The following is a 13,398-nucleotide window of genomic DNA, read 5'->3' on the forward strand; positions in this document are numbered from 1 at the left end:
GACTAAAATTTGTAAATGAAATAGCCTAAAACCATCACGGGATTTATGTGAAGCTTACCTTAGCTGGATCTTTAAATCATTTTAGTGGTGAGCCAGATCGGGGTGAGCCAACTTTCCACCAATGAGAGCACAGCATTTTATGAAAAGCCGCGCTGTGATTGGCTGAAATTCGGCTCACCCCGATCTGGCTCACCACTAAAATGATTTAAAGATCCAGCTCTAAACTAGAGAACCAATCAGTTCAGTAGATATTGAGATCTTAAGCTACAGACACAAAATCCCTTACTACTTTGTATAATAGGACATACCAAAGCGAAATAATGAGTAAGAGTCCATTGGTTACAAGAATCTTTCCAAAAAAGGACAATCTACCTCTGACAACAGCCGAGAAAATCACATCTTTCTTCTTAAATTTCAGTTAATTTGAGAGCATGTCAGGCAGACCTTAACACACCATACTAGATACCTATTGTTTAGTTGAATCTTCACATAACAATTCACAGCCGAGAAATTCATAAAAATGATTATTTTTGTTCAAAAACAAAACTAATCAACAAACTAACATAGTTTTAGAGAAGCTTTGCAGATTAAAGTACATAATAAATATCATATTTGTTTATTTATCAAAAATACAAGGATTTTTTAATAAAAATTTTGAAATTTAATCAATTTTAACTCCTTGCTGTTTAAGTTCCGCCTGTACAGCATCTATGCTCACATCGTGGGTGTTTACACCCTCCTAAAGAGAGCATATAATAATATTTAATGGAGATATCTGGTGACATAAACATTAACAGATTTACTGAGATAGAAATTTAATCAGTGATCTTGGGTGATAAGATAATGGAAGATAATTTGGGGTACATTCTAATTGAACACTGCTAGTTTGTATTATTCCATCAAGATATATTCAAAATCCTCCAAGTTTAAATCCCAAACATGGGAATAGTTATTTCTCGCATCGTATTATAAACGGCTTTCCGCGGATATAGAATGTACAATTATAAGATTAAAACTAGTTTTTTTAGCCCCGAGGTGCCGAAGGCTCGGGCTAAAAAAACTGGTTTTAATCTTTTGATTGTACATTTTTATATTCGTAGAAATTTGGATATAATACGATGCTAGACATAGTTTTTTTCGTATGGATGAGAACCGGTTCCTATCCACCGGATTCGAATGAATACGGGAAAATGTGATCATCAAACTTTGATGAGGCCCAGTATAATTCATAGTCCAATGTTCCATCCTTCACTAATTTTCAATCCATTGTGATATGGTTGGTTAAAGAGGGTAGGAATAATTTTAGCTTTTTGTTACAAAATTTTAGAAAAAGACATTATTACTCATATAATCTTAGCAGATTAATCTAATTAATATATTTAATGACTTGTTGGTTATAAACTGAACTTTTTAATACCATATTTAAGAATTATGCCACTTAAGTCACATCTAAATAAATTCTGGTGAATGAATTGTTAACTAAAATGTACCTTGATAGAAACAGCAGCGGCTACACCTGCCACTTGACCAGTCTTAGTACCCTCCATTATAGCATAATGAGACACCTATCATGTAAAATATGAACTAAACTATACCTTGATAGAAACTGCAGCGGCTACACCAGCCCCTTGACCTGTCACTGTGCACGCCATCATGTTTCTCATAGCACAGTGAGACACCTAGAAACAAAAATTGAAATCAAAATCAAATCCTGATAATTTATTTGAATGTAATAACCCTTAACGTTTTTTTTTCAATCTAATTTTCTGTATGTCACAGATACAGAGCTATAACTAAGTGAATTTTAAAATTTGGTTATATCATATAACTAAGAGTTGGAATGTTTTGACAAATTTTTATCTTGTCCGGCACAGATGACAGGAAACCTGGCATGGTCATCCAGGTAAAAAGGAAAAATATTTTTTTTTACTTAAACAAAGCATTTTATGTTACTTATAGTTGTACATCCTCATATGAAATTAAGGTGTTCAAGTCAATTTTAGTTTATTTTGAAAATATCTAAAATTTAAAAATCCCTTATACTGTCTATATATCCTTATATTAAAAAAAAATTGTCCGTTTGTCTGTCTGTGTGTCTGTAGCTTTAAAAACTTGCTTTAAAACTGCTGAACCTACATGATTTTTCTTTATCGTGAAAATTCTTCTAGGCTCAGAGAAGGTTTTGTGGGAGGGTACCTCCTCCCTCCCAAGAGAAATCATTCCTGAAATGAAAAACTTCCCCCCTCCTACCCTTTACCTTCTAAAATTTAAGGAAGTGAAGGGTTCACCAACCACCCCCTGTCTCTCTAGGGGTGAAGCTTTTTATATTATCATAAACCTACCTTATCTCCAGCTACACAACGACCTGCAACCAGCAGATTTTTCACTTTAGGGGGAACCAGACACCCATAGGGAACCTAAAAATAACATGTTAGATATGCCTTAAGTACATCCCTAATTATTTTACACAAAATTATCCCATCTATAAATCATATAGTGGTTGGTTATAAAGTAGTTGAAACGTTTGGACACTAAATGTTATAAAACATCCAATCAAAATTTGAAAATTCAATACAAGTCCCCAAATCTGTTAAGCCAACGAATAAGAAAACGTTATCATAAATCTTTGGGGACTATTGTAATAAACAGCCCAATGCCCCCTTCTTCCCTTGTTATAAATGCTCTATTATAACTATAGTTAATGATTCTTACTAATGATCAATAGTGCATAATTAACAATTAGATAATCATTTATTTACAATAATAATATGTTTTCCTTATTCTTACATACATCTATTTCAACCTATCTATCTATCTATCTATTTATCTATCTATCTATCTATCTATCTATCTATCTATCTATCTATCTATCTATCTATCTATCTATCTATCTATCTATCTATCTATCTATATATCTATCTATCTATCTATCTATCTATCTATCTATCTATCTATCTATCTATCTATCTATCTATCTATCTATCTATCTATCTATCTATCTATCTATCTATCTATCTATCTATCTATCTATCTATCTATCTATCTATCTATCTATCTATCTATCTATCTATCTATCTATCTATCTATCTATCTATCTATCTATCTATCTATCTATCTATCTATCTATCTATCTATCTATCTATCTATCTATCTATCTATCTATCTATCTATCTATCTATCTATCTATCTATCTATCTATCTATCTATCTATCTATCTATCTATCTATCTATCTATGTGTCTGTCTATCTATCTATCTGCACCTGGAAGTATCTGCCTGTGGTAGGTATAATCAGAATGTTGTATCCATCTATAAACTCTGGAAAGGTGCCAATGGAATCTGCAAATTTCGCCTGATTTTTTACCTGAAATAAAAATAGCCTTCTCAAAACATATATGAAGCTTCTATAAAATGAAGAACTCAATCGGTTTAATGTAAAGACAAAAACCTATATTACTATAGAGACTAGCGGCTGCGTTCCTTGCATTAAATGAGGAGAAAGGTACAGAAACGGCCTTAAATCATTTTGATACAAAAATTTTCTTTTAAAATAGCTTAGAATCATCTAATAAACTATGTGAAGCTTTGCTACAATGGTGAACCTAATCGGTTCAATAATTATCGATATCATAATGGGTAGACTTTATATTATCACTTTCTATACTTTCAACAAAAATAGTTTACATGAAAACTGATGCCTTTTTTTAAATGAAAGAAAAATTACTGTCTTTCGTGTAAAGACATACAAACCTTAAACATATAACAATTAAATTAAACTCTAAAATCACTTCAATATTAATAAAAACTAACAAAAAGAAGCATTCTTCCAGCCCTATTATAGTCAATTTTAATTGGTGAAAAAGTAAAAACTAGATGCCTTATTGTTCAAATAGGCATAGAAATATTTTACCTCGTCCGCTGTTAGATTATGCCTGCCAATAATCTTTCTACTATCTCGTACTCCAAGAGTCATACCAAAATTCCTTAAAATACATAAAAAATATTGCATGATACATATTTTTAAACTGATTTATATCCGCTGGATAAGAAACGGCTCTCAGCTATACTAAAAATTCATATATAGCATCGTATTACAGACAATTTTCCACGAATATCAAAATAAAAATCATCAAATTAATCTTATAATTTTTATTTTAATATCGGTAGAAAGCTGTCTAAACTACGGTGCGATAAATAACTATTCTAGTCTTTCTTCTAACTTTGTCAAAGAAAAATATCTTTACAGATGCCATGGAACTTAAGTGATGAGACAAAGAAGATATATTGATATTGATATACATTACCAATGATGATAAACAAAATTATCCCTTTTGTAGATTATACTTGTTTTGTAAGGATCAACATTTTTAAAGTCATAAGTTTCTTTGATGATCAGTTAAATTTTGGATGTTTTAGAGATATCTACACACCATTGAACACCTTTTCTGGCAATTTACCTGAGTTTGGCATTTTCAAATCCTGGGACAACCGCTTTCAAAGCTTGTATGGCATGCATTCCCTGGACACGTCCTTCCATTTCTGCCTAAATTTTTACATAAAATCATGTCAGTTCCGTGGACACCTCTTTATAATAATTTTATATCCATGGACAACTGCTTTCAAAGCTTGGATGGCATGCATTCCCTGGACACGTCCTTCCATTTCTGCCTAAATTTTACATTGAATCATGTCATTTCCGTGGACACCTCTCTATAATAAGTTAATTCATATTCATTTGTTCAATGAGTCAACAATTTTTACCATGTAGTTTTCATTTCATGTTTCATCAAAAAAATGTACACATTTTTTTACTTTTTTGGTTATTTCAAAAGAACATCAAATCTTCCTCCATCCTAAAACTTAAACAAAGCAGGAAACCATAAAGATCAAAAAAATTTTCCCATCTCAAGAATAACTCCACCCTTTTTATTAACAGATTTCAAAATCCAAATCTTCACCCATGAACAACCAAGGAAAAAATAAATCCATAACCTTTTTCCACCCCCCCCCCACTCCTCCCACTTTTTTGTCTCCTCCCAGTTTTTTTCTTTCTCCGCCTTCAACCAAACTCACCTATCTAAAACTCCGCCTATTTCCTAACCATCCAAAAAATTCCTTATACAAAAACCATGCCCCTCCCCATAACTCAAACAAGGCCAAGAATTATTCCCTACTCCTCCTTTTCAAAAAACTAATGTTTTAATCTTTTTTTTCAAACTTTTTCAGTTGTTATCTGTATTTTATGGTGAAACCTAATATTCAAAATAATTTGTGACATTGTTCTATATAAATGTATGTTTAATATCTTCGATCCTATTTGCTGTTATCTAATGTCTCATACCTATATTTTTTTAGACAAAATGAATTGAAAATGATTGCTAAAATCGAAATATATCTTCATGTCTTAGAATAGTGTAATTTTTTTAAAAATAGGTTGAAAAACATACTAACTTTAAAATATTCATATTCATGGACAACTGATTGCAAGGCTTGGATGGCATGCATCCCTGATAACGTGCTTTATTTTTACATAGAATCATGCAGGGATCTAAAGGGATAAGACATTGGCCGTAAATTAATTTAGATAACCAATGATGATAAAAAATTACCCCTTGTGTAGAATAAAATTATTGTTTGAATAGTTTTGTCAATCTTTATTGAAAGTTTTTGGACTAACAAATGAGATAATATTGTTATACAACTTTGGGTACAAGTGTAATTACCAGTCCAATGTCTCCTCCCTTCCTGAGCTGCGCCTTACCTTTGTAATATCCTCTACGTCAGTGCAGTCCACGTTCATGAGATGAACCAGGTTTAGGTTGGTGGCCTCCCCTGCAGAGCTCAAAGCTGACCAGGAGCCACCTGCAGGGGTAGGCTGGCTCAAATAATGGATATAAGATATTCGTGGATATATTGACAAGGGATAATTTGTAGTCAATTTAGCTTGCATATGGACCCATTTATGGGCCAATCCTACCCAAGTTAGACGGAAGGGGATGGGACAAAAGAGGTGGATGGGTAGGTTTTGTGATAACAGCCAGCTGCGAGCATCATCATCAGAGTACACGAAAATCTGGTGCAACATCCAAGTAATATATATCGATTGCTAAAATACTTTTTCTTCTTGAAGTTCAAACATTTTATTATAACCATACTGTGATTTTAAAACATTTAAGAAAAATACATTTAAAAATGCCAAAGACCGAGCTGTTCTTAATACCGTGACGTTTAGATCCTAATTATAAAAAGCTATGCTACTAAAATTACAATTTTAAGCCAGTCTAGCCTAGATTCTGTGTCTCCTGTGGTATAGCTCCCATTTCCCGCGCTTTTTCAAACTCCAGGTCCAGATACGGAGACCGAAGGTCGTCCTCCTTTCCAGAAGTTTCCTGGTCCCAGGTTCGACTCCAGTCCCTAGAGTAAAAAATGTAATATATCTATCTATCTATCTATGTAGCTTTCTATCGATTTAACTAACTATCTATTTAAGTTTCTATCTTTATATATCTATGTATCTATCTGTCTATTTATCTTATATTCTACCTATAAGTGACAGGATTCTTTTCAGTGTATTCAATGAACTTCTCTTTATCGATGCCAACACAATTAATTTAACGTTGTATCTATCTATCTATCTAAGCAATTATCTATCTATTCTGATAACAGTTTTAACTATGTTCATCTATCTATCTATCTTTCTACCTATAAGTAGCTGGATTCTTTTCAGTGTAGTCAATGAACTTCTCTTTATCAACTCCAGCACAGTTAATCAAACTTTGTATCTATCTATCTATCCTATTACAAATGACAACAGTTTAAACTATATTTATCTATCTATTTATCTAATAATCTTTCTGTTAAATCTATCTATTTATTCTACCTATAAGTGGCAGGATTCTTTTCAGTGTAGTCAATGAACTTCTCTTTATCAACGCCAGCACAATTAATTTAACGTTGTATCTATCTATCTAAGCAATTATCTATCTATTCTGATAACAGTTTTAACTATGTTCATCTATCTATCTATCTTTCTACCTGTAAGTAGCTGGATTCTTTTCAGTGTAGTCAATGAACTTCTCTTTATCAACGCCAGCACAGTTTATAACAGTTGTGACTCCCATCATTTGATCTTTCTTGGTTTTCCTAAAAATAAGAAATATTTATTTATCGCATCATATTATATCTTTCTGTGGGTATTAAAAAAGTATAACACAAAACCAGTTTTGTTATCCCCGAGGGCGCGATTATTACCTCCTGGCCTCTGTAGATTACTTAATTTAATTTTTATTAGTATGTAGTTTTAATTTTTACCGCTATGTGTCTATATCATAAAATGTGTTATCAAAAGTACAAACTTTTTAAGCTATAAAAGATAAAGCTTGTGATTTATTCTTATCTTTCTTCAATAAATAGAAATTAAGATATTAAATTTATTTAATTAAGATTAACATTTAGTTTATAACATACAAATATTATGATTGATCTTATGATATATTAAAAGGTCTACATGAAAAGTTGAACGTCGAACTTTGGATGACCAACCAATGTTTTATTAATGTTTTTTTATGTGAGACTTCAATGTCTATATTTTTTAATATTCCCAGCACAGTGAGCAATTTAGACAGTATTGTAATCCTGGTTAATGATAACTAGGCCTTAAAGAGCAATTTAGAGAAAGAGGGGGTGGTGTAGAGTTTGCCATCTACTTTATATCTTTTTTGATAAGGGTTGCTTTTTTCAAATGAAATTTCTCTTTGGACCCTCTCCCAAAAGAGTTATAATCTTTCCAGGACCTATGAGCAGTGAGCAAAAAATTTCTGCAAATACAGATAAACACACAGAAATCCTGTTAGTTTTGAACAATATCTCAATTACTGCAGTGATCATCAATTATATATTTGAAGATCATTAACTGCTAGAATTAAAGGTTGTATTATCTTGTTCTTGGAATCTATATTTATGTATCCTAGCAAGTAGTTTCCAAACTATAACTGATAAATTTAATATAAGGGTAGTTTTGTTTATCCTGATTAGGGATGTACATCCATTTATCATCCATTGTCTTATCCCTTAAGATCCCTGCAAGAATATAACTGTACCGTACCTGTATTCAGCGCCAGCAAAGTAGGCAATGTCAGCATCCCCAGTGCAGTCAATGACCCTCTGGGCAAGGATGGCCCTCCTTCCAGACTTACACTCCAGTATGATACCCTGCAAGTATAATATCATTAGTCAATGACCCTGCATGGCTAGTATGGTCCACCTTCCAGACTTACACTCCAGTATGATACCCTGCAAGTATAATATCATTAGTCAATGACCCTCTGGGCTAGTATGGTCCTCCTTCCTGACTTACACTCCAGTATGATACCCTGCAAGTATAATATCATTAGTCCATGACCATACTAGCTAGTATGGTCCTCCTTCCTGAATTACATTCTAGTATGATACCATGCAAGTATAATATTATTAGTCAATGACCCTGAGCTGGATCTTTAAATGTGTAGCCGTTGGCATGGCTGTAGCCGTGGCCGTAGTCATGGCTGTGGCTTTAGCAACGCTTTAGCCACACTAACGGACTGTGGTCACTTTTAGCGTGGTTAACCACGCTACGACTATGACCACGCGTTGCCAATATGATTTAAAGATCGCATTTTTTTTTGTGGCCACGGCAACGCGTGGTTAATATGATTTAAAGATCGCTATTAGGTTGGTGGCTGTAACTCTGACCACGACTACGGCAACGGCTACGCTTTTAAAGATCCAGCTCTGCATGGCTAGTATGGTCCTCCTTCCGGACTTACACTCTAGTATGATACCCTGCAAGTATAATATTATTAGTCAATGACCCTGCATGGCTAGTATGGTCCTATTCCTGACTTACACTCCAGTATGATACCCTGCAAGTATAATATCATTAGTCAATGACCCTGCATGGCTAGTATGGTCCTCCTTCCTGACTTACACTCTAGTATGATACCCTGCAAGTATAATATCAGTAGTCAATGATCCTGCATGGCTAGTATGGTCCTCCTTCCTGACTTACACTATAGTATGATACCCTGCAAGTATAATATCATTAGTCAATAACCCTCTGGGCTAGTATGGTCCTCCTTCCTGACTTACACTCGAGTATGATACCCTGCAAGTATAATATTATTAGTCAATGACCCTGCATGGCTAGTATAGTCCTCCTTCCTGACTTACACTCTAGTATGATACCCTGCAAGTATAATATCATTAGTCAATGACCCTGCATGGCTAGTATGGTCCTCCTTCCTGGTTTACACTCCAGTAAGATACCTTGTAAGTATAATATCATTAGTCAATGACCTTGCATGGCTAGTATGGTCCTCCTTCCTGACTTACACTATAGTATGATACCCTGCAAGTATAATATCATTAGTCAATGACCCTGCATGGCTAGTATGGTCCTCCTTCCTGACTTACACTCCAGTATGATACCCTGCAAGTATAATATCATTAGTCAATAACCCTCTGGGCTAGTATGGTCCTCCTTCCTGACTTACACTCGAGTATGATACCCTGCAAGTATAATATTATTAGTCAATGACCCTGCATGGCTAGTATAGTCCTCCTTCCTGACTTACACTCTAGTATGATACCCTGCAAGTATAATATCATTAGTCAATGACCCTGCATGGCTAGTATGGTCCTCCTTCCTGGTTTACACTCCAGTAAGATACCTTGTAAGTATAATATCATTAGTCAATGACCTTGCATGGCTAGTATGGTCCTCCTTCCTGACTTACACTATAGTATGATACCCTGCAAGTATAATATCATTAGTCAATGACCCTGCATGGCTAGTATGGTCCTCCTTCCTGACTTACACTCCAGTATGATACCCTGCAAGTATAATATCATTAGTCTTTGATCCCTGGTCTACTATCTGTAATGCTACAAAATTGAAAATACCTTGATTGTGTCTTCCTCCATGATGGCGTCCACCGCGTAGCTGTGTAACAGGGGCCTGAACATGAACACATATGGCTTTTAACTGCAAAATTAAGCAAAACTAATATGAAAACAAAGTATATTCATCAAAAGAACACATGGAAAAAAATTTAATATTCAATATGATATTTCTATCTCAATTCTATTTAAAAACAATCTTAAAATTTAATGGGTTCAGCTCTCTATCTATCCTTATTTGTTTGTTAAGCCATAATTTCTGTGTGCTTCGCTTCTAATGAATGTATTGTCATCCTTGTTTTCTAATTTCTTTACCTAATTCCGCTGGTGGTAACCAAATGATCCGCGACCACCTTAAAGAAGTCAGCGTCCAGGCACTCGCTGTCGTTGTATGGCCACTTGATGGTGCCCCCCATGGAGGCGGCTAGCCTCTCCATCTCTACACCGATGCCCTGGCTGTCAACACAACCCTCATATCTTAAAAAATTGATATATTATTTCTTGTATATTGCACCTGATTTTCATATACTCTGATAAAGTGATGCTCGCACCTGCCAAAAAATGATGATTCCCCCTATCCACATATTCCTTGTACTGGATGAAAGAACTGACCAATAAATGAGGTCCGTATTAGCAAGGTAAATTGACGACAAATTTTCCCCTGTCAATATATCATCCAATCCTATATCCATTTAACTTAAACAAGGACAATAATATTAAAAAGTAACCAAGTATAAATACTGCTTTAGGCAAAACCATTTAAATTTTCTCAAGGCTTAGTTCTTTATAGAACAGTAGCAGGCTGTTTGTCTGTCTTTCTGTGTGTAACAAAGAATCTATCTGCTGAACCGATTTACTTTTTTAAACTAAAATTTAAAGTGGAGTTTCGTCTAACCCCTCCTTCCATCTCTCAAGGACCCCCAGTCTTATTTGGACAAGTCTTTATAAGCAGGATTTGATTTAGGTCCATTGTATAAGACCTCATGATGTACCCGTCCTACTACATTAAAACCCTACCTGTACCAGGCAATTGTCTCCATGCCGACTGTGGTGATAACCCCACCAAAGCACCCAAACCTGTCCATCAGGATGACATCAGCCCCAGTTCTACGGGCCGCTAGGGCCGCAGATAACCCCGATGGTCCTCCACCCACTACGAGCACGTCACATCTAAATAGGGTTTCTATACTTGTAATATCATGTAAAAAAATATGAATCACACATTCAAAATAGTCATTTAGATTTGCTTAAAGTCGAAGTAAGGGTTTCAAGTTTCTGGTAGTTTACTGTTGTACTGTTATAAGAATTATATTTCAAGATTTTAACCCACTAGGACTATTCTGGGACTAAAATGCCAGGATTTGTGGATTGAAATAGAAGCTTTACACAGGGTCTCAAAAATCAGCCATGTGACGTCATAAAAACGATGGATGAGAGGAGAAGTGGGAAAGAAAACTCTTGAAGAAGAAATGGATATTCCCTTTGTTTATGACGTCACATGGCTGATTTTTTGAGACACTTTGTAAAGCTTCATTAAATAAAGTTGCATATTTTGTCACTTTGAAGTCAGAAAATCTTGAACTTTAAAATGAATGAAAGTTAGAAAACCTTCAATATGTGAAGCTCCACAAAGTGTCCTAAAAAGTGAGCCCTATGACGTCAATAGATCAATCTCATTTTATGATGTCACGTGGCCCTTTTTTTAGGACACTTTGTAAAGCTCCTCAATATGTCAATATGAGCCTACTTTCCCCTTGGAATAGGGTTGATGTAAAAAAACATTGGGTTAAAAAGAATCCTGACCTGGCATGGACAGGTATAGGTTTGGCAGGTTCAATAATAACATCACCATCCTCTTCATTAAGGTCTTCTTTGGTCAGATATTCTTCCTCAGGGGTAGTTCTTTTTCTGCTAGGTCCTCGTACCCCAGCCCATCTAAAAAATAATTTTGGAACTTTGTATATTGAAAATGGATGTAGAATATTTTACTTGGAAAATGGATATTGTATTGGAAAAATTGTCAAATTTTTCAAATTCATTTTTTAAATATTAATGCTGCGCTTCTTCTGAACATGAATGTTGTTATTATGAAATATATATCTGTTAATTATTCCTTTTATTCCCTAAGGGTTACTAAGGGGTAAGACAATGGACGATAGATTTATGTACAATCCTAATTTTAAAAAAACACTAACCCTTAGGCAGGTTAAAATTAAAGGTGAAAATGTATTACATCTTTTAATACTTAGATTTCTAATAATTTCCTGTACCTTTTGCTATTATTTTTACACCTATTAATCTTGTTGAGTTCCATTCTTAAAAATAATACCTTCCAATCATTCTCTGTGCTCTGGCTTCATATTTGAGTTCCATTCTTAAAAATAATACCTTTCCATCAATCTCTGTACTCTGCGTTTATATTTGAGCTCAATTCTTAAAATCAATACCTTCCAATCATTCTCTGAGCTCTGCGCTCATATTTGTACATCTCATCTTCACCATCCTGTGACAGGTCGATACTTAAATATCTTTTTCTCATAATGAAATCTTTTCCAGAAAATAATATAATAAGAACCCATTCATACCTTGGGGCTAAGATTGATTCAATCTTATATTACTTATCTTAATATCATCGGAAAGCTGTCTATAATACGATGCGATGAATAACTTTTGAACACAATCCTTCCTCAATTCTTAGGATTAAAAAAGTTCAGAAATAGGATAAAAAGAATGTAAAATTTAACAGCTGAACAGCAACTATTAAAGATCATGAATTTTTAAAAAAATAATCGTTCCTAGGAACATTCTACCGTGGAATGCACTCGATCTAATAATTTGGTTACACTAAAGGCTATTTTTAAGCATCAGTCCCTGCTCAACTGGATGTGGATCTGTCACCTCTGTGTTAACACCTGGTGCCATTTTGATTTCTTATTTTTAAGTATTGACATTAGATAATCATGTTTTTAAGTATTGAAATTAGAAAATAATATTGGTATTACAAAAATTAATGTTTTTAATCCTATTATATGTATAAAAATTCTACTTCAAGCTCTCTTTCTGTGTGTCTGTAAGTAAGTTACTTTCACATATGTATAAATAAGTGTTAAACTAACTATTTGATTGCTATGTATATAACAAAAATCTTTATAATATCGATTTTCTTAACAATGCTTTCAATATGACACAGCAGCTGACAATTTTCATCCTTGTTGTTTAAAAATCTTTTTAAAGCGATATATTTTGTGGTTAAGAGTTTGTATATTGTATTGTATATATTGACAAGGGAGAAATTTGTCGTCAATTTAGCTTCCAAATATGGACCTCATGTATTGGTCAGTTCATTCATTCAGAAGAAAGTAAAGGATAGGGTAAAAGGGGTGTATCGTTATTTTAGCCAGCTACGAGCATCACTTTATCAGAGTACTTGAAAATCTAGTGCAACATCCAGTAATAATATATT

At 34.0% G+C, this 13,398-nt stretch overlaps 1 protein-coding gene across 3 annotated transcripts; it reads right to left on the minus strand.

Annotated features, from left to right (window-relative positions):
• Positions 1-602: 602 nt before the first annotated feature.
• Positions 603-12,487, minus strand: LOC145315668 (uncharacterized). Of its 3 annotated transcripts, XM_080155677.1 has the most exons (16): positions 12,383-12,487; positions 11,739-11,870; positions 10,953-11,105; positions 10,251-10,412; positions 9,939-9,993; positions 8,104-8,210; positions 7,035-7,142; positions 6,286-6,413; positions 5,761-5,861; positions 4,457-4,542; positions 3,910-3,982; positions 3,262-3,363; positions 2,343-2,417; positions 1,622-1,679; positions 1,491-1,516; positions 603-739 (listed from the first exon to the last, which is right to left on the minus strand). In XM_080155677.1, the coding sequence occupies exons 1-16, from the start codon at positions 12,472-12,474 to the stop codon at positions 662-664; spliced, it is 1,536 nt and encodes a 511-aa protein (XP_080011803.1). In that variant the 5' UTR covers positions 12,475-12,487; the 3' UTR covers positions 603-661. The 3 variants fall into 3 exon arrangements, with proteins under 3 accessions (XP_080011803.1, XP_080011802.1, XP_080011804.1); XM_080155676.1 differs by lacking the exon at positions 1,491-1,516 and having other exon boundaries at positions 1,596-1,679; XM_080155678.1 differs by lacking the exons at positions 1,491-1,516; positions 12,383-12,487 and adding an exon at positions 12,265-12,381 and having other exon boundaries at positions 1,596-1,679.
• Positions 12,488-13,398: the final 911 nt, after the last annotated feature.

The sequence above is a fragment of the Acartia tonsa genome, chromosome 4 (genome assembly GCF_053477335.1).
Source record: "Acartia tonsa isolate MP-2025a chromosome 4, ASM5347733v1, whole genome shotgun sequence".
In the NCBI taxonomy this organism is placed as follows: domain Eukaryota; kingdom Metazoa; phylum Arthropoda; class Copepoda; order Calanoida; family Acartiidae; genus Acartia; species Acartia tonsa.

Coding starts and splice junctions, on each gene's coding strand:
- LOC145315668 (XM_080155677.1), bottom strand. CDS start 12,474: ATGAGAAAAAGATATTTAAGTATCGACCTGTCACAGGATGGTGAAGAT. Junction 4,543..5,760: donor ACGTAGAGGATATTACAAAG/GTAAGGCGCAGC, acceptor GTAAAAATTTAG/GCAGAAATGGAAGGACGTGT. Junction 3,983..4,456: donor TTTGAAAATGCCAAACTCAG/GTAAATTGCCAG, acceptor ATGTATTTTAAG/GAATTTTGGTATGACTCTTG.